The 27,041-nt window shown below is 47.1% G+C and overlaps 1 protein-coding gene across 1 annotated transcript; it reads right to left on the bottom strand.

Annotated features, from left to right (window-relative positions):
- On the bottom strand, window positions 1-25,119 carry LOC142051419 (protein ELYS-like). Its single transcript, XM_075080553.1, has 24 exons — window positions 24,754-25,119; window positions 23,292-23,545; window positions 20,339-20,519; window positions 19,344-19,551; window positions 17,955-18,071; window positions 16,909-16,993; window positions 14,768-14,918; window positions 12,196-12,328; window positions 11,927-12,108; window positions 11,392-11,453; window positions 8,639-8,729; window positions 8,462-8,551; window positions 8,155-8,299; window positions 7,650-7,654; window positions 7,289-7,384; window positions 6,428-6,521; window positions 4,830-4,953; window positions 4,644-4,700; window positions 3,284-3,430; window positions 1,906-2,093; window positions 1,590-1,734; window positions 1,382-1,495; window positions 223-370; window positions 1-137 (listed from the first exon to the last, which is right to left on the bottom strand). Exons 1-24 carry the CDS (start codon window positions 24,872-24,874, stop codon window positions 1-3), a joined length of 3,075 nt encoding a protein of 1,024 aa, XP_074936654.1. The 5' UTR covers window positions 24,875-25,119.
- Window positions 25,120-27,041: the final 1,922 nt, after the last annotated feature.

Raw genomic sequence — 27,041 nt, 5'->3', positions numbered from 1 at the left:
TCAGCTGGGTTTCTGCTCATTTCCTACCCATAACTCTCTAACTTTGGCCAACACACGACTGCTGAACGGTGCCCTTGGATGCACATTTCCTGCATTAGCTGGCTTTGTTACTGTCGAGAATGGCTTTGGTCTTGCAGCTGTAAAGCACGAGGGAAAAACGATCAGCCTTGTGCAATCAATGCAATGGTTAGTTGTGCGTTATATTCCCCCCCTAAAAATTACCTTCTCTTGGTCCGGACGAAGGCAGATGGTAAGGCTTGGCTCTCTCTACAGCCAGCTGCCTCTGACCTCTAGGAAGGGTCTTGCCGTGCTGGGCTGAGAGAGAATTTCTGGCAACTGCTCTCTGTCTCCAGCGAGGAGCACGATCATTCTGGTGAACAAAAAGCGTAAAGCAAGAAGTTTCACCCTGTATCTTTAGCCAAGTGGAAGGAAGACTAGAATAATAGCAGAACCTACAACTTTAAGGTAAAACCATGCCGGCACCCTGCAGAACCTCATTCTGACACACTTGTCAGCACCCACAAGTTTCACGTGGCTGACAAAACAGCAGCCTTTCCCTTGTTTTTCCGGAAACGCCACTGCCCCAGGTGACTGAATCTCCAGGGCAGCGGCGGGTTACGTTCGACAAGAGGAAGTAAGGATTAAAATGAGGAAGAGAAAGCTACCTACACACCCCTTCCCCCTGGATGGAAGCTTTCAAATGCAGGACCTCAACCTTCCAGAACCACCCCATAAGTTTGCTTCCCCGGAGAACTATGGTTCCGGAAAGCAGCACATGGATCACAGAACCACAACAGAAGTTCACATAACACAGAATTTGATATGGCTACTTTGAGATACAGAAGTTAGGTAAGAATTTCTGTCCAAAAAGTGGTAAAATGAAAGCTGTGGAATTGCAGACCTCACGCTATAACTTGAGGAAATAATAAAAACATCAACCCATGATGCAAATGTTGCCTGTGGGTTGGCACCCAGAGCTGCGTGTGAGATACAGGAGATGACATACAACACACTCTTCATTCCACAGTAACCCAAACAACTTCCAATCATCCGAACCCTACATAACGTACGTCGCTGAATATCTGAATGGTAAGAGTGGCTGACAGGAGATACTTATTTAATCCTCAGACACAAACAAACTGTTCGAAGTGGAGTCAACAACAGCCTGGAACACAGAATTTCCAACTGCACGGGGTAGCTCTGGAGTAGTGACACATTCTGTTCAACTTTTAGGTTCAGCTGTAACGTAAGGTGCAGAGGCTTATTGCAAGTATTTCAAAGAAGGGTGTGATAAAGAAAGCAGGATTCTTACTGAGCGCTGTTAAACCGGTCAGTAACCCCTGAGAGAAACTGGCACACTTGGCAGGACTTTTACGCTTACCATGAGATGAACCTTCATCGCCTGGTTCAGCCGTGCTGCTGCCATACAGTTGGCACGCTGCAGTTGCCGGGCTAAAAGAATTTCATGAATCCGTAAAAATTTCTCCAAACACTTCTATGAGAAATAACACATTTTAAAACATATATCATGATCCTGCCTCTTCTCTTGGCAAAGAAGGGATTCAGATTTTCCTCTTGCCCACACTTACTTGTTCAGAGTCTGTGAAAGGCAGCCTCAGGAAGTCTCTCACTAGTCCCATCTCCCGACAGATGTCATACATGTCTTTTAATAGCTCTTCCTCCTTTAACTGAGCGGCGTCTTCCTGCAGCAGAGCCCAAGCCTCCGCCATGCACCTGTAGTTAATTTTTTGAGATGTAAAGGTGTATTAATAGTATAACTAAAAAGATGCCCCACAGTTATTGTGCTCAAAGTTTAAAGGAAATTTAGGGGATTGTGATTTCTAGTGTTTGTTCTCCACCTTTCACAGTATTTCAATGCCAAAATGGTGGCAGATATTTCTTTACCTATTGGACAACAGCACAGTGAGGAAAAGTCGCTCTTCACAACTGCTTGCGAATGGTGGCTTCATCACCTGCATGTATCTGAGGGCTCGCCCATGCTCTCCTTGGCACATGAGGGACCGAAGAATTCTCACGTGTTGCCACGACACAGGTTTGGTTGTAGCTGGGTGAAAGAGCAGGGCCAGGGAATTCTGCAGAAGGTGGAGATCAGGTTTACTAAGATCACAGAATCCCAGGTTGGAAGGGACCTCAGCAATCATCTAGCCCAACCTTTCTGGGAAGAGCCCAGTCTAGACAAGATGGCCCAGCACCCTGTCCAGACAACTCTTGACGGTGTCCAACGTGGCCAAGTCAACCACGTCCCTGGGGAGATTATTCCAACGGTGACTGTCCTCAGTGTGAAAAATTTCCCTCTGGTGGCCAGTCGGAATCTCCCCAAGAGCAACCTGTGTCCATCCCCCTTGTCCTCTCTATGGGACTCCGTGTAAAAAGGGAGTCTCCACCTTCTTTGTAGCTACCCCCTAAGTCCTGGTACACGGGGATGAGATCCCCTCTGAGCCTCCTTTTCTCAAGGCTGAACAAACCCAGCTCTCCCAGCCCATCCTCGTATGGCAGCTTCCCAGTCCTCTGATCATCCTGGTGGCCCCTCTCTGGGCCCCTTCCAGCCTGGCCACAGCCTGTTTGTATAGAGGGGATCAGACTGGACACACAAGCACACAACAAAACTGTTCAAAAGTTTCTTCAGTAAGGGTGAATGTCCCTGATACCGGACAGGTAAATATACATTCTTTACTATTTGCAGGAAAAAAAAATCAGTTAGCCATACAGAAAAAAACCAGAGTCTTTTAAAAGGAGTGATTCACACTCGGCTAGGGTAACCAAATCCCCATAGGCAAACATCACTTCTTATAAATACAAGTTATTCTCCCAGACAGGTTGTATTAAAATTGTGACAGGCAAAGAGCAACCCTCAGCATCAGAAGGAACATGAATTAGATTGAAGAGTCACTTTTGCGGTCTTCTGTCTCAAATCTTGCTGCCAGGATGGTCATTTGACTATTTAAAGTACCCAAACCACTGCTTTTGAGAAAGCGCTCGACTGCTCTGCTGAGAACAACCTGAACAGACGGCTTTGGCAATTCACATCTCAAGCATTATTAACGCTGACTTCTTCATTGTCTTAATCCATTTCCTCTCAACGCAATTAAAACCAAACTGCAGATCATCACGTATTGCTGAAGGTGCTGCTGAAGCAGGATTACAAAAGAAGCTTCCCATGTTTTATCACCTGTTATTAGCTAAGCACCAGGTTTTTAAAGTCATTTGCTAGATCATAGCCTTGCACTACAACGTATGCCTAACTAAACTGTCACATGCTTACTTCATAGTCCTTGTGGTCTAGAAGCCAAAATCCTTGGATAAGCTTAACAAGGCCCGAAGGGATGGCAAAGGCAGCTGCGAAGGAGTCGACGGAAGTTTCTGCTTTGTTCGGAAAGGAATGTATGATGTCCAGCAGCAAGTAAATTGTCTGATATCAAGTATCTAATTAAGGCTAATAAATTTGCAAGACCAACAATTTATCACATGAAATAATATTATTCCTATGATTAATATAATAGGAATAAATAATAAAAGGAAATAAGAATAACATAGTGGTAGGACGCAGAAAATACTCTTGTATTAGTCTTGCCGTTTTATGCTGTTGCAACCTGAAGATAGTCAGGCCCTAACAACAAAATTGCATTCTGAATAAATAACCAGAAAGACAGACTCTTTGATTTCTCTAAGGCATTCAGAAAGGTTGCCTTTCGATATTTAAACAGTTCTGTTGGAAACTCAGGCTCCCTCTTTAGTCACTGGAGCCACCAGCTGGACATTCAAAACACGAGAACGGCCAATGCTTGATTATTAAAGCAAACAAATTCTACAGTTGGTTTCTTCCCTCCTTTCCAGCGTATATAAAACAAGTGAAATTCGGGTGTCCTTACAGCACAGCTTAGCTCTGAATGATTAAAACTGGATTTAAACCAGTATGTGGATCACTCATCGGCAGTGTCACTTTCTCTTTCTGACAGCTGGTTTGGGGGGTCTATTCTCATCAGAGAGCTCCGGGGTGCAACAGCTTTAAAGCCCCTGCTCTCTAGGCTCCCCTCTCGGCTCAGGCAACAAACAACCAAAGCAACACAGTGTATTTCGGCAGCTTAAAAATTCAGTTTCTGCCTAATGGCTTTTCCCTTCTCTCTCTCTATTATTCTGTGTGCCTGCACTTGTAACAGCACAAAAGCAAGCCCTCTTAGCTGTGCTGGAAAATGGATGATTTCAGCAACATCAGGTCCTGGTAAACCGCTGTCAGAAATCCTTTTGCTCTGAAGCAGCACATTCTAGTGCAGCGCTTGAGGAAGCAGCTGTTTGCTACAGCTATGGGTGCTTCAAAAATGAAAAACAGTTTACATTTTGAGAAAATCTAGGGGAGCTTTCTACCTTTAACATTGCTTAGTAGACCTGTTTTCTCACATCAGAAAAGACTTTGCAACAAACCATTTTAAAAATTCCTAAAAAATCCACAGTACAAAGAAATCAAACAATGCTTCTGTCTGCGACTTAATTCTTAACTACACGTGTTCATCCGCAGTGTGTTTGAAGCACAAATTAGAAAATGCATCGAACACGTAGGTGACAGACATTTCAGACCCCTGATGCGCGTATACTGGAGGTGTAACAGAAATAACTCCAAGGGATACGATTGCATGTTTGTGGCTTTCTTCAACACCTTCTAGCAAATAGAGCTCCAGCAGTGCCTGGAATGAAAAGGTAGAAGCTTTTTAAAACTCCTCTCTTTGAGAAATCATTGACTTTGGGGGAGGGCTGGGCTGGGGCTGGGGTTTGTTGTGGCTGTTGTTGTTGCCTTCAGCGAACACAACACTCACCCGTAAACTAGGAGGTGGGTATTTCCCCGTTCCTCCTTCATCTCTCTGCCACAACTTCTCAACTCGGTCTCCTAACTGGGAAACCATGCCATCGACCATCAGGCAGTCAGAGTCCCATTTTCTTCTGGAACAAAACCTAGCGAGGATTTGCACAGAGGAAAACACTAATTCCAGCTTCTCGGTGTCACAGATTTCCTCCAGCCAAAACAAACCCAGCTAAAGCTCCCACGACTCCAAGAAAGGAACAAACAGACAAAGGCATGATCGTGACTTAAAATAGACTGGAAAGAAATTTTGGAGTCAGGTGAAAGGTGCTCATTAGATCCTAGTGAATTATTAAAGGAGCTCCAAATAGGAATCCAAAAAGCTCCCTTATTAAGGGGAAAGTTGCAGCGACCTTTTAGTTTTCAGGTTTTCTTTTGTGCCACATTACTTGTAATACAAGGGCAGTGTGAGCAAAGCTAACCCAAACCCCACGCCTCCAGTGGGAGCGTTCCCACACACAGCGGTGAGACCACAGCACGGAAATGTCAGGCTTTGGTCTCAGCACCTCGCTTTTGTTACTGAAAAACAGTCACGGTCAGAAAGCTGAGCCCACAGCTGAATTCTGGTATCACCTGAAGCAGCACGTTTGTGCCTCTGCACATGCCATCACAGTGACGGAGGGCTGGCCTGTTAAACACGGCATTGCTCAGAAGCCCATCGCAGGCTCCTGCGGGCTGCGACGCCAGCCTTTCATTTCCCGAGGAGGACGAGCAGAAGCAGCACGCTGGAGGTGGTGCTTCTAAGGAGCCCGTGAGCCTGTACGAGAGTTACCTGAGAAGGACGCGCAGGAAGAGGAGCTTGAAAGCCAACACCTGACATAGAGCAGCTTCCACCTGGGCTCCTCCTGCTGCACCTTGCTCACGGTGCCACAGCCACGGCTACTTGAGGACTTTCTTTAGGTTACAGAACAGTTGCCAAAGAAAAATCTGTTCTCACCTAACCCAAGGCACATCACCATTATGCTCGTGAGCCAGCCCAGGAAAGGCAGTTCCCGTGAGGAAGGCACTTTTATCCAGTAGCCAGGAGCGCGCTGGCTGTGCCAGCTGCATGTGACTCTGCCCATCTCCTTCAATGACACCGCGGTGCTTGGGAGTAGGAGATTTGGGCCAATCCCCTTATCGCCATCTATCACTGGTCATTGAGAGAGATTATTTTTCCTTTGTTTTTTGTTTTTTTTTTCCTAAAACATGCTTTCTTCTGTGTCCAGAACAATTGCTCTGCAAAGGCCGTGCCTTGCTGACCTGGCCGTGACTGATCCTGTCCTCACCACACGACCTTTTCCAGTGGTAACAAATGACACAGAATTGCCAATGAATTACGTGCACGTCAAAACAATGATGATACCAACAAAGGGCACTAAGCAGAGGTATATATCAACATTTCAACACAGGAAAGGAACCTCTCTGTTCAGCAGGACACACGCATCACTCCAGTCAAGAGTGTTGCCAGCAAACGCATGAAGCATAGCAAATACAGCTGCTGATGGAAAAGCCACTTGCTGCCGCTTCTAAATTTGCAGCGGAACTGCTCTAGAGCTTTCCTGCACGTCCTACCTTGATAAACGCTCCAGTTTCTGTCGATGACCAGCGTAGTAGCTCCGAATCAGAGGATAATTGTAGAAAGGTCTAGAGAAACGCATCTCATCACCTACAGGCAATAAATAAGAAGTAAGTTAAAGAAGTCATATCACATTTTCAACCTACAGTTTTTGACTAAAAAGACAGAAGAACACACAAGCTGAGCATCAAAAGCACAGGCCAGCCTCCGACTTTGAAAGAAGCCCATCCTCCTTCTGCCTTTGCTAAAAGAGACCTACGACACAGGAGTCAATTCCTCCTTGTCCTAAGTGCCATTTCAAGCTTACAGGTGATGTAGCATCCAGAACATGTAGTGTCAGCTGAAGTTCACTCTAAAAAAAACCCCCCAATTCTCAAAGGGAATGGGTTTTTAAACATGTCATGTGAACATGCGTAAGACAGTTAAGGCTGACAATAGGGTTTATAACCCATCCAAATGATGAACTATTTCCAAGGTGTATTTTTTCCTCAAACAATCCGTAAAAAGTTCAAAACACGCACGTCAGGCTTTTACTGTAAAATCAAGCATTCCCGTGTTGGTGCTTTAGGAGTTACTTGTTTACAATCCCAAGGATTTCAAGCTGTGGCCACGAGCAACTCCTTCACTCAGAGGCTTAGTGCTGTTTCTGAGAAACACCCTGGAAAGAAACTGCTTCCATCATTCTACACGACGGAGTTGAAAAAACAGTGAAATCTCAATTTCAGCAGCAGAACTTCAGCATCTGCTGTCACTGAACCAGCACGACTTGGTGTTGATGAAGCCTTGACAAAACCACGGGGAAGCACGTGTTCATAGGAAGCACCGACTGCTACAGATGCGTGACAGTTTAGGCTTACCTGAGCCCTCTGGCAGGAGACGGGACCCACAGAACCAGAGGACCACTCGTGCATACAAAGCTGCGAGGCTGGTCACCGCCAGCTTGTTTGTCAGGTCTGCAAAACATGAAAAGAAGCTTAAGAGGACTGTTGGTGTGCAATTTCTTTTGTTTTTTATAAAACTCTCCTCATTGCACTAAAGAGAAAGTAGAAAAATAACACGGTAGGAATCTTTGCCTGTGCATTTTTCACTCCGTATCACTTCCTTAACTGAAGAAAAAGCCCACAATCACAAGCAACCCCTACAAAGAAGAAGATTCACTAAAGGTTTAATAAAAAAAAGTGAAGTCGGAACTACTAAATCCACTCATGGATAAGGCACCTGTTCTTCACGTAGCAGAGAGGTTTACTCTAGCAAAGGGATTTTCTCTTTTCTCCTCAATATGCCAGGAACAAGTTCTAATAGAAACAGCTACAGAAACTCATGCAACTCACTTCACATGTTACTCATTTAGGCTTCCTCTCTGATTTTAGTAATTTCCAATCCAATATTTGCATGCAATTACGCACTGCTAGCTGACAGTCAAAGGGAGTATTTGTCACAGTGCCACATCCCGTTGCTGTAATTTCAAGCCGGGTGCCTGCACAGCTCCTTGCTGAACGCAGCCTCCCCACCCACTCGCACGAGCTCCCCAACAAACTCGTGCCCTGAACTCAACGCGCGTTAAGTGGCAGCCCCAACCCCTCCCATTTAAGCCCCTTCTCCCCGCTACATTTGACTTTCTGCCAATCAGCAAAACCAACAACAGCTCCTCTTTCCACAATTACAGCCCCAGCATCGTTCCAAATCTTCATAAGACACACCAGAGAGTTAGAAATACTGTGACAAACCTTTTCCAGCGAGCTCTTGTGCCTCTGTTAGAAAACAGTTTAAGACTGTGCTAAGGTTGCTCAAAAGCAACTGGCGGTGCTGCAGAGCCTGTAACCTCTGCGGGTCAGTGGAGCTGCAGGAGCCGTCAAACAGCGCAACACCTTTTCAAGAACAAGTATGAAATCGTTAGCCTACAGAGCCATTTCAGAGTTTCAAAGTGCACTTCCAGATCTGCGGGCAAGACCATCTACCAGCAGATCACTGAATAAGCTCAACTGGAAAGACTGATTCTAGGTTTGCAGCATGGCTGCACTAGTACTCACAGATTTGCTCAAATGCGCCTTTTGTATAGATCACTCGGCTCCACGTCCAGTCAAGGGCCAACTCTAAATTAGCAGCAGAACTTGGCTGCTCTTTAAAAAGAGAGAACAAAAAAGAAATGAATCAAGAATTCCAAACGAAGAAACCATGCAACATAAAAACCACATAACAAGTCTTACCTTTAGATGTCCAAAGCTTAATGCAGCCAGTCAGAAGCCCTACAGAACCTGTCTGGGCAGCAGCTGACAAGACCGCCTCTAACTGCTCCTCCTAAAAGTAACAGGCAAAATCAAAGGAGAATCCTACCTGCTTTCAACATCCAAACCACCAACAGTAAGTGCTTGTTTCTAACTCTACACTCACTCAGGCATCACAGGCTGGGCTGCTTGTTGCTTTGAGGAGCACATGGAATTTTCCCCATGACATGACAACTTCCCAAAGGCTAATTCTAATCTTTATTTGCATGCCTCTGCATTATCCTCTCAATTTACTGCGTTCCAATTAACTATTCCCAGCAACGTGCCCTGCTTATACCCATGGCACATGGGGTGCAGAGAAGTTTGCCATCAGGAATGCGCGAAGGGGACAGAACAAACAGAACTCTGCAACATTTGCATGGAAGCAGTGAAGCCAAGATCAAGCAGCTTTCCAGGCTATGAAGACATGAAGGAGTTACGACACCCCAAACATTAAGTTGTCATTTCCCAAAACGACAGAAAAGAAGTGAAACATTGATGTTCTAATAGGTTTCAGTTTTAGGTGCTTCAAACACTGTGTTCTAATGCCGTGGCAATCCTTCAGAAGGGCAAAGCACAGGCAGGCACAGACGTGCACTGTTAAGGAGTAGCTGAGTGCAGCTGGTGTTCTGATACTTCTTCCAGGTGAAATGATCATAGAAACATAGAATCATAGAATCATTAAGGTTGGAAAAGCCCTCTAGGATCATTGAGTGCAACTGTCAACCCAACACTACCATGTCTCCTAAATCGTGCCCTCAAGTGCCACGTCTACATGTCTTTTCAATACCTCCAGGGATGGTGAGTCCCCCACCTCTCTGGGCAGCCTCTTCCAACGCCTGACCACCCTTGCAGTGAAGGCATTTTCCCTAATATCCAACCTAAACCTCCCCTGATGCAGCTTAAAGCTGTTTCCTCTCGTTCTATCGCTAGTGACCTGGGAGAAGAGACCAAGCCCCACCTCACAACAGCCTCCTGTCAGGCAGTTGCAGGGAGCGATAAGGTCTCCCCTCAGCCTCCTCTCCTCCAGGCCAAACAACCCCAGGTCCCTCAACCTCTCCTCATGAGACCTGTTCTCCAGACCCTTCCCCAGCTTTGGTGCCCTTCTTTGGACACGCGCCGGCAACGCTATGTCCTTCTTGTCCCGAGGGGCCCAAGACTGAGCCCTCAGCAAATTTTCCTTTTTAGGGCTTTTGCTTTTTGTTTGCTTGTTTCTTTGGCTTTTTAAGCACATTCAGAAGTATCTTTCCCTTCTAAATAAAATCATCACATTCAAAGCCATTTCTACACATTCGAATACACACATCAGATTTCCATCTTTTTCTGAAAACCAGTCTCAGACAAGGAAACACACCGAGTACAACTTACAGTGGCAAACAAAACCCCAAACCAAGCTTCTTGCCCCTAATTCTGAGATTTGTCTTACTCACATTCACAAGCAATTCCTGCTCAAATGCCTAACAAGCCTCTGAATGATCTAGTCTCAATTCAGCAAAGGGTATGACAAATTTCTGCATTTCCCAATTATTTCCAACGTGGAGCTGACATCAGATCACCCAATCTGAATGGAAGAGCCTACATCAGGCTTGCAAAAGAGACAGCCTATGGGCCAGGCCAACCTGCCAAGACGTTCATGTTAGCTACCACACTGTGCACAAGTGCTCTTTGCCCCAGCGCACCCCCACAGATCTGGTGAGGAATCCAGTAGAGAGGAAGATGAGGGCAGGGAAAGCCTGCTCTCCCCTTCCTACTAAGTGCTCCTCTGCCTGATGACTCGCTCGCTCAGCATTTCGCTTGGAGCCTGCCTGGGTGAAGATGGGTTCTTCATCACAAAGGCTGCATCTCTCAGGGAAATCCTTCAGAGGAGAGAGAAAGGTTGGTGCCCTGCAAATAGGAAACCTCTGAAGGAGGGGGGTGAAGTCACTGCGGTGGGATAAAGCAGAGAGAAGGTGGTGGGTGTCACGAGCTAAAGGTGACTGAGGTGTTGCAGCAACAAGAGGGCAGTCCCAGAGGAGTCAATTGGGCACCTGTAGCACAAGGCAAAGGCTACAGAGGTGAAGATCTGCTTTGAGAGGCTGCAGCAAAGCCGACCGATGAAGGGAAAATACAGGGAAGTCATCGGGTAGAGCTGCCAACAGCAATTGTTTGCTGCAGCTCACTGCCTTGGAAGCAAATGATCAGGTATAGTCCCGCAAGCGGATGTTCGCAGCCACTCGCATCCGAGTGAGACACCCCCATCGTCAGGTCCTGCACGGAACCTAATGCTTTGAGAGACTGACGGGGGGGGAAGGTTGTTCTGAGGGAACGATGCTTCCTTTTCTCCGTTCTGTCCTCTTTTCCAAGGTAATCAGGGATCAAAACCCGAACTCAGGACCACGCAGGCAGTTGCACTCATTGATGAGAGAGAAGGAACAGCTTTCCCCGACTTTCTCTTCCTGCTCCTAGAGCAGCACTCTCTTCCTTTCTAAACATTCAGGCCCTGATCGTGCTTCAACAGGAGACAACGGTTCGTTTACACTCCCAAGAGGGGACCTCAAACATTACATTTGATAAAACTGGTAGGGTACAATTGCAGTTACGCGTGTGGATGGGCAGGAGGAGCATTAAATGGTCCCTGACACCGAAAGCAGCGCCATGGAAAGCTTAGGAAAGGTCCATCTCTTGACATTCTCAATAAAGACACAGTAAAAGCTCACCTCCTTCTGGAAGCTGCTGCACGTCACATGAACAACTCCAGAGCTCAGCAGGCACGTGCCATCTGCAGAGACAATGAACGTTGGACAACATTCCATACTCTCACCGTGATGGTAGCACCAGTTTACATTTTTGTCACAGCAACCTCTGGAAAGGTACAACTGAATACCCGTTCTTCTCATCACATCACTTACAGCCTTTTTTAGAAAAACGATGACTGAGTGTAGAGATTTTCCCTCCGGGGCTATCGAGGTGCTGCGCTTTGAGCTTCAGCCCAGAGTCATTTCATTTGATCACCAGCACCACCTCACGGGCTGCGTTACAGAAGCACCCAACCCCCAGACCCAGCCGCCTGTCAGGCAGGTGTCACAACAGCACACACTTGGTCAGTACAACGTCATCACAGTTGGGTGGGTGGGGGGTTGGGGTGTTTCGGTTTGGTTGGGTTTTTGCGTGACAAACAGTGAACAGGAGAACCAATAAATGGCATTTGAGCTCGTTTAAGCTTATCACTATTCAAAGCCGTGTAATACCTACCAAAATTATAGGTGCTTGGATGAAAACACAGCTCAGGTTGTGGATAAGAAGGAGGAACTCTCCAGCTTAGGCTGCGCTCCTGCACCACAACATCCAGAAGGAGGTTTGGAGCAGTCGTGCTTGTTACAGCGTCCAGTGACCACAGTGCAAAATAGGGGCAGTCCTGAAGGGATTCTTCTGGCCTGAAAGAAAACAAGCGCAGAAGCTAAACGCCAACTTTCCAATGAATTATGGGGAGGGATACTGAAACCAGCTTCATAAAAACCTACCTTAGCGAGCCTGGCATTTGAGCCTGATACCAGCAGTCAAAGTCAAATACACCCAAATAAGTAGATGGTTTTCCCTGGCCGCGTGTATTCACTTGCCAGCTGAAGACTGAGACACTGGTGCCAGGAGATATGACTGGAAAAGGCAAGACATTGTTTCTTAGTGGGAGAAAATACAATCTATCTGACATTTTCAAAACATCACTTTCTATTTTGGATTCATTCTGTTACGTCACTCATGAAACGCAACACTTGACTAAGAAGAATTTTAACAATGTACACCATAGCATCACCTCTGTGATAGGTTTCAGTCATGCTGCCCCCTTTGCGAGTTCAACCTGTATCCGTCCTAAGACAAATCCAATTCACAATTGTCAGGTAATCAAGTTTCCCATACAGTAAGAGTGCATCAAGATGGTTAGAAAAAAACAAAAACCAAAAACCAACCCACCACCCTAGGAAAACATACTTTGCTGCTTTTAGAAAGCATACAAATTCTTGTCATATACACTTGATCACTCAGCTGGCATGATTAATTTCCAGATTCGACTCGATTACGAGTGTTACGAATAGCTCCTTTCCAGCACAGTCAGAATGAAAGAACACAATTATCACACAAAACAAACACCAAAATCCAACCCCAACAAACAGGAGATTGGAACAAAGAGTTTAACATCAAACATTGACCATGTTACACTCGGGTTCTCTCAAGAAGTGGCATGGTCTGTCGCCTCTGGGGAGAAAGCATTCTCCAGATGTGAGCAAAGTGGGGGGTGCATCCTTTACCCTGACAGAGCAGGGAACCAGGAGACAGGTCATTTGGCAAAATGGGTCTCTGTTCTCTGCTGAGTTCATCAGGGCTGCTCAGGGAGCCTCCCACGCTTTACTGTGTGTCATCGTGAGCTTCTGTGCCCTTTCAGTTGTGTGAGCCGCTGAAACTGCCTTTGAAGATGTCAATTAGTTTCATAAATCAGAAGCCAGCTGCATTTCTAACCTCAACCCACATCCAACAGAAGCTCATGTGGGCCTACAACTTGAATAGTTTCTGGATAAAAGCTAATGAGGAGCCATCAGAAAAATGACAAGCATTTTTCCATGCCTCAGACTTCATGAAAAGGGGACCGAAAGGGCCTTTTTTGTTGGTTTTGGTTTGGGTTTTTTGGTGGGTGTGTGTGTTGGTTGTTTTTGACAAGGTTTTAGAAGGCCCTCTCCTCAGAATCGTGACACAAGTGGAGAAAATCCAAAGGGGTTTTCATTAGATTTTGACACGCTGTTGTTAGAGGATGGCACCCCAAAAGAGGTGGAAGCTGCCTCTTCAGGACTAAGTCAAAGCTAATAAACACAAATAGCCTAGAAAGTCATGCCAGTGTCGTCTTTGTAACAAGCAGACATAAGTTAAGGCCAGTAAGAAGAGAGGGAAGGGCATTCACACACCCAAACAAAAGGCTGTGAAAGTTATCACTGCAGCCGGCTCAGAGATGTGCTCAGAGCATCACTGGATGTGCAAACCCAGAGATGCACATCTCATTATTGCAAGGTAATGAAAGACACCAGAGGAGTTTTAACTGTCGGTCCGGACGAGGGAAGCCAGAAGCTATTGCTTTAAGAGCTTGTAGGTGTAGGAACCTATTAGACACAGAGAGGGCAAAGTGCACGGGCAGATCATAGACTCGTAGAATCATTTAGGTTGGAAAAGGCCCTTAAGATCATCGAGCCCAACTGTAAACCTCATACTGCCAAGTCCACCACTAAACCCTGTCCCAAAGCGCCACGTCTGCACGTCTTTTAACTCCCTCCAGGGATGGTGACGCCACCACTTCCCTGGGCAGCCTGTTCCACTGCTTCGCAACCCTTTCTGTGAAGAAATTTTTCCTAAGATCCCAACTAAACCTTGTGCTCTAGACCCTTCACCAGCTTCGCTGCCCTTCTTTGGACACACTCAGCACCTCAGTGTCTTTCTCATAGTGAGGGGCCCAAAACTGAACACAGGATTCGAGGTGCAGCCTCACCACTGCCGAGTAGAGGGGGACGATCACTGCCCTACTCCTGCTGGCCACACTATCTCTCATACAAGCCAGGATGCTGGTGGCCTTCCTGGCCATGCGGGCACACTGCCGGCTCATCCAGGTGGTTGGGGAAGGTATCAAACAGATCTGGCCCCAACACCGAGCCCTGGGGAACAGCACTCCTGACCGGCCGCCAGCTGGATGCAGGTGCAGGCATAGGTTGGAAGAGGGGAAAAAAGAAAGTTGAGGGAACATTCCTAAGCAATGGAGGGGATGATCTTACTGTTCAAAGACGAGAGCTGGAGGAATAAAATGACTGACAGGCGTTATAGAGGTGACCCCACCATACATCGCTACAGCATGTCAGCAAGCATTGAAGGGAAAAATAGGGTTTATTTTAACAAGTCCCACAGAATTTCAGCACCCAGTTTTTCCTTTGAAATAAGCCCAAGAAGTTAGTTTATACAGAGACTTAAGACTTTCAGGCTGTGGGTATGGAACAGCATTCATTGCTTGGATGCCAAAACCATTTAGTTTAGAAAAACCAAACAGGGACATCAGGAACAAACCTTCATCAACGCTGCCTTCTCTGGCTGCGCGGTTGGGAAAGATTTCTACAGCCTGACAGCTGAGTAGTTTGGTCTTGCTGCTCTGCCCTCTCAAGGGAAAGGCTCCGCCCGTCAGATCTAAACTGTACTTTTCAACACAGGATGCCAAATGCTGCGGAAAAAATCACAGGAGAGAGAAGGGTCATTCTGAGAGAAAAGCAGACATTACACCTCAGTAGGAAAGAATGTCTATGTCTATTAGAACCTGCATATTGTACTGTATCTCTCCCAGGCGCTTAATCTGATGGCAAAGAGAAACTACAGCTGACAAGCAAGAGAACTGAGTGTCAAACCGTAACGGGTAAGTTTGGCCGTAAAAGCTTTGCACATTTTCAAAACTGAGCATTTCCCTCACAATATTGGTTCTAAAAGTGTTTTGCAGAATTCCCTGCACCATCCCGGTTTCTTCACAAACCTACATATTTAGCTAGAAAGGGAGATCTGAAATAATGCCATACATAGGCATGCAAAGCGCTTTGCTCCATGACTTGATCACAGAACTGATGAAGTTAGAGGAGTCACGGCCTTCCAGCAGCCAAAGCTCTCTTGCGAGGCATTATCTATAGGCACACACCGCTAGAGTGAATGCCCATCCCTCGGGAGTAGCCATGAGAACTTCTTACTGAGTCACACTCTTCTCTCAAACCACGTCAGCTCCTGCCAGCTCCTCCTCTCACCTCCTCAGGGACTAAAGGGTGAAATATGCCTCCCTTCCTTCACCAAGTGCAGCCAACAGCAAAACAACCCGGCGGACATGGCATGCACGTGGGCAAGGCGTTTAGGATCACAAATCCCTACAGAGTCAGCAAACTACTTTGAGACCTACAGAAACTCCAGCAGGATTGTGTGGAACCTCTGAGACCACCATTTGCTAAGCAAGCATTGACTGAAATACTGTCTTTCCAAATACAGCACTTGGTCAAATGATCTACCCTACAGCACATGGGTGTGTGGATTGTGGACAAAGAGCAGCTCTACAATTAAAAACCAACCAAACAAAACCAAAAACCAAGCAGCTAAAAGTCTCCAAAAACCTACCAGAAAATAAAAAAATTGATTGTACCTCATTCTACCCAAGTTTCCTAAAGTTTCAGAGCTCTAGAAGGAACTGGCATGAGCTGGCACAAGACAATCCATTCTCGTATGACCTGATATGTTACATTTAACTCACCTACTCTGAGAACAGGCAAGCTTTCTCTTAACCATTCTAGGAAATACTACTAATAAATATCAAGGATGTAGAGCACAGATCCTCTCCTACTGCACCTCAACAGGAAAGACATGCTCTGAATTAAGATTACTTTCCCATCAAAAAGATTTTGCAAGGGTTTCAGGCATAACACTGAATAAAATTATACGTTCTAAAAACGCATCTTCTATCTGTTAGATAACAGAGAGGTAAGGCTACTTCATCTCTAGTTTAAACACAACCTCTTTGGAGCCACTTCTAAAAATTTACATATACTTTTTTGATCAAATCAGACCACTCTTTACTGTATTTGCGTATTTTGCTGGCTTCAAGAGCAGAGTTCATAGGTAACGCAGCCAAAAAGTAGAAAGAGTTCTCTTTAGAGCTACTAAGTTTCAGGACCAGCACCGAAGAGACCCTGCAGGTGAGCATCATGTGAAGTCCTGCTGACAGAGCTCAAAGGGAAAACAAGAATTTAAACCTGAAGACCGGAACAGAATAAAGCTGTACGCCCGTGTTTTAAGGAAGGGAGACAGACAGAACCTTATTCAACTCTGCAGTTTGGTTAAACAGAGCTACTCAAAGCCCTGTCTTCTCTTCCTACATGCCATTCAGTTGGTGTTTAAATGAAGAATCATTTTATTTGTAAAAGCTGCTGCCTCTTCAGGAACTGAATTTATACGGGCTCTTTGCAGACGGCCCTGGCTGGAACACACGACACGGCGGTATGAAATTGTACGACTTCTTTTCAAAAAGTATGGACAAAGGCCGTGCCCAGGAAGACTCAGCAAAAGATTCTTTCTTTTTAAGTCATCTCTGAATTGTCATGGTCAATATTCTCCCTGCCAACTTCACTGATACTCCCTTAGGGAAAAGGACTCTTTCCAGCCTTTCACGGACGTGCACGTCTTACCTCGTACATGACTTGTCCTGAAGCCAAGCGCCTCCTGTCTGCGAACGCTAACTGCAACAGATGTAAACTCACGGCATCGCCTTCACTGGAAAAGGTATAAATGATGACATTTGGTTACAAAGCTGCTTTATAGTCCTCGTTACCCTTTCCTTAGATCTAGGCTGAGGTTTCCTTAATAGCATTGTCTGGCTCAAAAGAAAAACAGCCCTTCCCAAAACCTGAGAATTGGTCACATTTAGCCACCAAACCACAAAGGAGGAAATTTGGACACTAACAGCTTCTGGGGCAAAGGCTACCCATACAATCTGGAAGCTTCAAGGTGTTCTATGGAATAAAAATGGTTGGGAACAGTTCTTTGCATTGAAGAGCTCGCAATCAAAACTGCTTTACAGTCAAACTGAAAAAGATTGCCACTCCATGAGCAGCCGAGCTGAGTAAATAGCTTGCTGATGCTGAAGGGGGCAGATCTTTCTCCCCTTCCCTTCCCACCAAAGCTCCAGTCCCTCCCCTGCACACACGGCACCTTCCACACCCTCGTTTCAGTCATTAGCCCAGCAGGAAACCACCGACTTGGCTGCTGAACACCTTCCCTGCCAGCCGAGCTGAGCTGGCTCACCAAGGCTCAGGCTGGCACCAGGGAACCGGCCATGCTGTCACCTCCTCCTTTAGGGGCAGCAGGCTGGTGGATCCGCACCTTTAGTGCTCTGGAGCTGCAGCCTCCACTGCGCTCCATGGTATCTTAATACCACGGTGTGAATATCAAGCAAACCATGAAGCAGTCATCAGGAAACAAAGGAAGCCATTTAAGAATGCCAGCACAGAAATAGAGCCACTGTCGCTTTGCTGCCTTTCAGCAGGGAGGAACTAGTAGGTCCCTCTTCATCCCTGTTACATCCTGTACAAATCGCACCGTCAGCTCCTTCCATACTGGAGAGAATCTCCTGCACGGCTAATTCAACAAAACAAATACACGTGGGTCAACTCTAGGTGAACAAATACTCAAAAAAAAAAGAAAAATCAGTGGCCGATAGTAAGCTTTTATTCACCTTTCTTGCGTCGACTGAACAGCCCACAAGTAGCAACAGTTGCGAGGATCATGCTCAGGCTCTTGAAAAGTAACGGCGCAGACAGGAATCCTTCCTCCTTCAAGCTGACAGTGGTGCCTGCAGGGTTAAAAAAAACAAAGAAAGCAGGTGAGCCTGGTGGCCCTGCCTGTTTGTAGAACGGGAGAAGCATCTTCTGAGCAAAGAGCCCCTGACGTGCTTCTCCTCAAGGCACAGAAGGTCACACTCCCGTCTCAAACAAGGGAGTCATGGGAGCGACTGCTTTTGATGCAACAGCCACGAGGTGAGGAAATTACTGTCCATCACGGGCAATAACCTGGCTTTATCTCCTCCTCTGCCTGCGGAGCAGGAACATGAAAGATTCCTTCAGCTGCCAGGCAAAAGATTCTTCCTACTCTTGTCGCCTGCTTCAATATTGAACTGAAAATGCAGCCTCTCTTCTGCACAAGCTGAAAACAGTGCCAAACACCAGTAGTGTCTTGTTTCTTTACTTGGACTATCTAAAGCGTTTCTCCTCCAGACTTCTGAACCTTCTTTGCACCTTCACAATCTATTCTTGCCACCTCACTATCCCTCCACTCTCTATTCATGCCGCCAATAGTTCCCGGTGAGTCACTGCAGATTTGCTTAAGTGAATCCCGATCTGAATTGGGTCAGATATTCCAGGGGGGATTGCTCTTTGGCAGAGCTGAAATCATCTCCCTAATTTCTCTGTTGCTTATCCCTTGACACGACCCTTATTCCACCTCCAAGTGTTCCAAGCAGACTTTCATTCCCATGCATCGCTGCCTTGGAATGGGTCAGTCCCCTCTTTTGGTCGAGGCTGAAATGTGGGAGAGAATGTCTTTTCAGCCACAGATCAGCTCTTGAGCTTTCATGTCTCACTCCTTTCAACCTGGACGCTTTAAAGAATATTATCACCACAATCCCATCATTAACATACTTCAGCCTTTCAATGGGTGCCCTCATTGCAGGAGCTGGTTCTGAGAAATAATGTCTACAATCTCTTTCATTGAAACACACACAGCTCCTGCTGTCACTGAATACTGCTGGTGGAACAAACTGCCTTATGGAAAGCAGCTCTCTCACGCCCTAACTGCTTGACAGAACCCAGAGAAGGGAGCTTTCCGCAGTTCCTCAGCCCACAGGCACAATAAGGAGAACAATCCCAGCCCGCTGGGGAGAAGGCGGCCCACTGAATCCAGGTATGGCTCAATGGTTACTTCAGAAGGGGATTCCTAAACACTCCAAGATTACACTCCACATTTCCCTCCCTGAAAAAGGGCTCTTTAAATTAACAGACTTCCTCCTCAAGCAGAGCCTTGAGAGCCCTGCACCTCCAGGCGTGACCAAGTGCAAAGGCCGACTTACTCCCGCTGCAGAGTTTTCATATTCCACAGTGACAGGGAGCCGTCGGAAAAACCCACGGTGAGCTGGTTGCTTCTGCTGATGTAGCACAGGGTCGATATTGCTGTTCCTGAAGAACACTGTAACTGAAGGCAGAGATGTCTCCCTGCTCTGGTCACGGTTGCTCTTCCTTGTGAAACGCCAGCAGCAGCTCTAGTGACAACTGTTAGACCTGCACGCACAAAACCACACAATAAAGGAATGCGTTATGCCATTCAGGTTGCATTTGAAACACTGACGTGACAACATGTATGATCTAATTCTACCACCCCCGGCAAAATACCCATTGATGCAATACTTTGTCTGCTCTTCCCATTTTGTACGCATTCAGAGCACATAGGAACTCTCTGACTGGACAGGTATCCTCGCTCCTATTTCAAAACCAGGTGAAAGCGAAACCTCCATAGACAAATTCTTCCTGGGCTCTGCACATCAGGAGTTTGGGCCTCATCGTGAAGCTACTTGAAGTGACACCAGCTCCCGAGGCCACTCTTGTAAGAGCAAAAACAGCGTATGCAATCCGAGTACACCAAGTACAGGTTCCGTTTGGTCAAATGCAGGGATTTTGGTAAGGCATATTTACTTTAAAAAACAAGCCTAAACTTTGCCCCAAGTCAATGAACAGAAGCAGAAGAACATTCCCAGGAAATAGGGCACGTCCGACACACCTTCCTGTCAGGCAGCTGCACCGACTCGGATGGTCAAATTCCTACCCCTCACTGGCGAGAGTCACCGTGACAGAGGGACCCTGGTGGGAGGGGGTATTTGTAACCTTAGGAGGAGTATGAAGCCACTCCCATTTTTAATCCATTCAGGACTAGACGATGTCAAACCGCCACCTGTAATCAGCAGCCATAAACGTCTGCACAGCAGTAGCTTCAAAGTGGGATGTGTGTTGGTGATTTAAAAGACACAAGTTTTCTTACTTTTCCATTCAAGTTTAGAAACCGCAAGCTCACCCGATGGTTCATTCTCCCTCTGACTGCAAGAGAGATCATCCAAACCAAGGTCCACCACAAGCAGATGACCAACATCTGTCGCCACTGCTGCCACGCCACAAAACCCTTGCAGAGCCTGGTGCAGGTGCCAAGGCCTCACGCTGGCTCCTCCGGGGTTAGTTATGGGCTCTACAGCAGTTACCTACAGGAAAACTACAAGTTAGTATTTAAGCTCTTTGACAAGCTTTGATAGAAATCACTCAAAAGTGAAACCAGAACCAGCCCATCAGAAGCAAGAAAGTAAATACAGGTTTCTCAGACTTAAAAACACAGCATTGATCCCAATTATATCCAGACAAAACAAACAAACAAACCAACCCCCAAAAATGTCCGGTACAAAAATCCGTTACTGCCTTCCGTTTACTGGGTTTCCTGCAGGGATTTCGCTGAGCTCACTCCAACTGCAATGGTGCAGTCTATTATCACAGCTTACCAAGTTCCATTTTCTACTTAGAAACCATTAACTCGAAGACAACACAGAAAATCCGTTAAATGCAAGAAACTTGACCGTATTTAAGGGACTGGAGTAAGAAAGACCAAACTCACTCTCGCTCTCCCACGGCCCCCAGCCCGTCAGCACTGGGATACAGCCCACGCCTTCTTTGCCAAACAGGTATTAGGGCAAATCTCGGCTCTCAGTCAGACGCGGCAGCGGCCAAGTTGCAGGGGAGACACACCGCTGCCACGGCAATGGAGTATTGTTACAGATAGTGGAAGGGAGATACCAGCTTAGGGAAAGTTACACCAGTCCTCATTTAGAATCAAAAGAGCAACCAGGGAAAGCAGAAAAGTTTTCAGTGCCGAAACAGCGGCAAAAAGCCCAGCAGCTGGTTCGCCAAAAGCCAGCTCCCGCTGAGGAGAAGCGCACGCTGCTCTGTAACACGCGGAGCCGCCTGCCAGCAGCTTTAGTACAAGGCCCTGATGAAGACAGACCTTTCAGCACCTGCAGCCCCTCCCGGGACAGCCCTGACTGCTCCAGCAGAGACACCAGCACGTGAGGGCTCCTGCACTAAGGCTCCACAACAAAAGAACACGGGCTGCCCTTCAGCCTCCTTGCATAATGTCACACAGTGACACCAGGGAGCTTTACATCAACACCAACCTGTTACACGACAATGGAACAGAGCAGTGAGCACCACAAGGATTCCTTTTTTTATATATATTGGTTTTTCTCCCCAGAGGTGGGGAAAAATTGACCAAACCTCCAAGCCCCAAAGTTCTCTCCTCTCCCGTATCAAGCACTTGCTGTGACTGCGCTGCCTGGCAATCTGCTACAGAATTTACCTTTCCTTTGGGCCACAAGAATTCTACTCCTAGAAGTGCCCGCAGTAATTGAGACAACTTTATATTGTTTCACACTTCCTGGAAATCAGATGAAATCTCCAATCTTCTCAGCTACTCAAAGCACCACCAAAAGTGCGTTGATTATTCGAATTCTTGCTGCTCCAAGCCTTGATGACTCTCAGGAGGAAAGCAGAAACACTGCACATATCGTGCTGCAGAATCAGCCAAAGTTCCCGTGTTGCTGTTAACTTCTTTTTCTTTTAAGGTCTCGTTTTGTTGTTGTACAACTGGCCCCAAATCCACCTTTTCCACCTTTGCATACAGGTTCCCAGTTTTAACGCTTCAGTTTTCCCTGTAGAAGCTCCTGGAACTGCCTATTTTCCCACGGCACCAGGCACTGGCTTTGCACACTCTCCTACACTGCTGCCAGCTCATTCTGGGAACGAACGCAGAAATCCTGTCTCAGCTCCCTCACTCTGAAAGCTGCCCTTCTGCCTCACACAAACCAGGAAGAGTGGGGAAAATACCATTCCAGAGCTCTGAAACATGCAACCGTTATAAACCAATTTAATACCATTAATATTTTCAATTCGGGTTTGCTTTTACAAGTCTGAATGACTGCACGTCTATGTCAGCACACAGCTTGCCTTTCCATCTCAAACGCTGAGATTTATCAGGACGATCGGCAAACCCACACAGCGGAGCACCAACCCAGCTCAGCTCGTTAGAAATCACCACCACACAAACGCTCACTGCCAGCAATCACACTGTAGCGCTACAGACAAACAAACCCCGCCTGGATTCTAGCAAGTCAAACCCAATCACGCTCTGGAAAGCTGAGTAATACGGAAGTATTTATCTGTCGCAGATTCTAAGGTGGTAAAGATAGAGTGAATCTTGATGTTCCATTACCTTAAGGTGACTCTTGTCTACATTCAGATAAGGAGCCGAGGGGAAAGGACGTCATTTGAGTTTATGGGTTAGAGAAGGCAGGGAAAATTAGCAACATTACACCAGAGTATCCCACCGGCACAAGCACCATATGCAATAAGCAGAGGTTCAAGGGCTTCAGGCTGAAAGTCGGTCTGTAACCACCTGCCAGGTAACGCAGTGAAGCCTGTTTTTTCCCATCCTAAGTCAACAGAAAAATGTGCTTTGCTCTAAAGTCACCTGCTTGCTAGTCCCAGACTCCTGGGAATGTGCCGAAGTCAGCTACAGCACAGCCATGGAAGTCTGAGATATTTTAAAGACAGTATTTCTGACATAATGAACCATTCAGGACATGTATGTTACCAACACTTGAAAGGCAGGGTGAGGACGAGGTCTTTGTCACTCTGGCTAAAAAAAAAGGTAGTTTTCAAGGCCTTTTTGTCAAAGTGGAGAATTAGGTAACTACGTGCTCTACTGTAAAACCAGAAAACTTGTTTGACTCTCTCAGCAAACTCAAAGGATAACGGTACCGTTAACCCCACCATTTCACATCAAGGTGCTCTCGACTGGACACTCTGCAGTGACAGTATGATGACACAATAGAGAAAATGGACGTCCTAGCAAAGAGACGCTCCAAAGCTGCTCCTGAAACAGCGTTATGCAGCACCTGACAACGTTTCCCCCATTAAAAAGGACCTACCCTTCCTGGCAGAACTACTGCTGTAACCACGCTTGATGTTCCAAGGTCGTACAGGCAGAGAACACTTCCCTCTGCTTCTCTCAAGCCAACCAGCAGCCCCGTTCCCGTCTGCCAGGAAACCTCCTTCACCACGCGGATGGTGGGAGGCTGCTCACGGGCTCCACTGAAACGGTGTGCAGAGAGCCGCTCTCCCGTCACAGCGCTCACGACCTCCAGCTGAGGGCCACACGCCAGCCAGGCCAGCCCATCTCTCCCTGGAAGAAGAGAAAAGGCTGGCTAAAGCAAACTCCCAAGAGAGGGTTGAAAACAACAGGAAAATCACAATCACTGCCCCTTTGCTTCAACAGAAGTACCTCACAGAGCAAGAGAGGCTTACCCAATTCCGGTCGATTATTGAAAATCACCCACTGAATCCTCAACCAATGCATCGTAAAATGAACCACCTTATTATTTTGCATTTGGACTTGTCATTCCTGCACTGAAGAATTCTGGTTGTTTGGGATAAAGATTACAATAGATTGGTCTCTAGTCTTTATACCATATTCAGCTTGGTTTTGCTAGAAATCACCTAAATACATAGGAGAATACAACTCCTAAAGCATATACTTCAAATATGGCAAAATCTCAGCCAATTCTTTTCTAGTTTACTAACTTTGCTCGACACACGCCTACTTTGGGCAGGGATTTGGACTTCAACAAGGAATTACCTTAAAATGGGCACTGCGGGAGCCAATTTCAACTTTTACACACGCTGATCACAGAGAGAAGTTAGCACATTTAGTTTCACTGAACTACTTCCAACACAAAGGGAGTATTAACTCAACTACTGCACTTACAGTCACACAGAGAGATCCTACATGGTCTTCACAGGCGCCCGGACACCCAGGCAGGCCCCCAGCGCTACCTTCAGATCACCGACAAAGTCAGCTACCTCATCTGCTCAGCCGCTCTCAGCAGCTCTCCCGGGACACTCCTCTGCGTCCCATTAAATACTCTGCAAACCTGGCTGCAGCGCCTAACAGGGCTTTCCTCTTCCTTCTGTTTTTAGTCAGGCTAGGAAAGAAAAAGCAGGGGGGGTTGCCTCTCTAACACTGTGGAAGAACTAGTTCTGCACGGGATGTTATGATGGTACAAATAAATACAGCCCAAAACCACACCAGGACTTTTTTGAAAACTGCCTTTCCTTCAATTAGAAGTTGAGGAGGGCTCACGGACTTGCCCGTGTTATTTTAATAGCTCAAGACTGGCGCAGGCTGTTGTCCTTTCAAAGTTTAACTCTACTAATGTTTTAATGTTAACATTTTTCATCATTTTGTCATAGTTCATCGTTTCTGTTCTCTCAAAACCTGACGCACCTGAGCAGCACCAACCTGACACAGCTGATACTGTGACCCCGTGCCTCAGGTCACCTCCAGGCAGTAACAACTTCACAGCAAGACCCAATTTCAAGGAAAAGGCTCACCTCTGGAAAACCGCCCACGCAGCACAGAACCTCGGGTGAGCTCATCTTCCCCAAGAGCCTGAATGGTCACCTCGGGAAACTGCAGCAGGCTGCTCGTTACCTGAGCCGCGAGGTCTCGCATTCTTCACTGTGAATAGAGAAAAAAATGAAAAAAGAGGCTCCTGACAGCCATCGACATTTTTGAGATTGACAGAACTTTCATCCCTTTGCCGTGAATAATCTCCCGTCCACCTCCTGCGGCTCTTTTCCTTAACAAAAGGGCACTCAGGACAGGTTTGGATCTCACAGCAGAGCAAAAGGAGAATCCTTTGCTTTTCTGATGCCTACGAGATCACCAACAAAAAGGGACGCAGGGGTATTGACAGGATAAACAACACGGGGAAAAAGCCCAAGACACTGGAGTCAAGTCAAGCAAGGCGGCACGAGTCAGAGACCGAGTTTTGCATTAAAAAGCTCCAGAAAATAAACAAAAAAGAACAAGCTGAGAAATTACATGTTTGAGCAGAATCACATACAGCCAAGTCAGTGTTCTGGGATGTCACCGTTGACTGACATGTAGTACATGAAAGTCAGATTCAAAGGCCAACAATGTTACGGGCTTACTGAAGGAAAAGCTAAAGATACGGTCAGTCGCAGCTGAAGACGTGATGTCACAAACCAGGTTCACTTCAGTGCCACCAAAAGAGAGGCCTTGCTGCTGCCCCCCTCTCTCCATCTGCTCCTTCCTTCTGCTCCTGTATCCCTGTGCCTTCCCTTGCCCTGACCTGCACACGTTTTAGAGCTCCTTAGGAGCCACATTAACTCCCCAAGCAGACAGGGAACGCACCCACAAGAGCAGAGAGTTTCCCACCAGCTTAGAGAGTGAAACGGGGTTGCAGAGAGAGCCAGCAAGCATAAAAGCTGGCACAAGGAAGGAGGCAGGACACTGCACTGGGGAGAACGAGAGGGGATTTGCCCATCTCCATTCTGTGGCCGTAAGCCGTCCTGCTAGCTCATGCACGTGTGAAACCACACACTCACTTTGCAAGGAGAGCTGCAAGAAACCCCTTTGCTTTTAGAAAGGGCAGCACCCAAGGCACTCTCAGTCAACTCTGGACTCCCTCGTGCACGTAGAGGCTCACTCTCGCACGGAGGGAGGCTGAGGCTGACGGGCGTCATTCTTTCACTCAGCCAGATGTGGAAGCTAAAGTGATCTCAGGGAAGCGTTAGTTACTTGGTGGTCAGAGAAGGGACACCATTGCCTGACACTGCTCGGGTCACATTGTCTAAGGAAAGAGGACAAAGAGTGGGAAGAAGCCAAAGAAGAAGAAATGGAAGAAAAACTATGCTCTGTTGAGAAAAAACAGCATCCGCTTTGTTGAACAGCAGGGAAAGATCACAATTATAGAGCTTTCTGAATCACTATTAATGACTGGTTCAGTGACATTTTCCCCAGAAATACAGCCCCCAACAGCCCCGATCCCGTATCTGATGCAGACCACAGATTTCATTTCCCTTTACATGAAAAAACCCAAACCCAAGACACATCAGCGTTTGACACTAGAGCCACTTTACCCAGCTGCCTCCTATGGTTATTCTCCAACACGACTATTCCTGCATGCAGGAGCTGCAGTCCCTCTCCAACGCGGCAAAGCTAGCAAAAGCTCCTCAGGTCACTCCTGAAAGTGTGCTCTGTTGCACACTGCTTGGCGTACCTGGACAGACGGGCGCAGGCGCCGAGTGTCTCAGGGCAGAGCACACACGCAGCCGTCCTGACAGAGGCAGAGCCCAGCGAAGACAACGTTCCCAGTGCTCCCACAGCGCTGGCCCCTCGCAGCACCGGTTCCAGAGTCACGGAGTCACAAGGGAGAGAAAGGCCTTCCGGAATCCCTGGGGGCAGCTGGTCCAGCCCCTGCGCAGGCAGGGTCACCCAGAGCAGGCTGCCCAGGGCCAGGGCCCGGCGGCTGCTGAACCCCCAGTGCTCAAACACACCCCTTGCAAACAGCCGCCCGACGAGGGGAACTGCGGAAACGTTGGCAGCCCACGCGACAGGCCCAGGGGTTTGGGGACTCGTTCCGACCAACTGAAGTATCCTCTCCTCCACACCAGTAAAACACCACCACACCAGCAGGGGCTTGTCACCATTCTTCCTCCAAAGCTCTGTCCGACGGCTCACTAGGCAGAAGACACAAAGTTAAGGGAAGCCTGATTAAGTTCGTTTCACTGCCTTAAACCAGCAAACCCCAGGCATGTGGATGCAGGAAAACGAGCTGAAGCAGGCAGGGAATGAGGAGCCGCCCTCAGCAGAG

Source organism: Phalacrocorax aristotelis, unplaced genomic scaffold (assembly GCF_949628215.1).
Source record: "Phalacrocorax aristotelis unplaced genomic scaffold, bGulAri2.1 scaffold_34, whole genome shotgun sequence".
In the NCBI taxonomy this organism is placed as follows: domain Eukaryota; kingdom Metazoa; phylum Chordata; class Aves; order Suliformes; family Phalacrocoracidae; genus Phalacrocorax; species Phalacrocorax aristotelis.
This window is presented reverse-complemented; position numbering and strand designations above follow the sequence as displayed.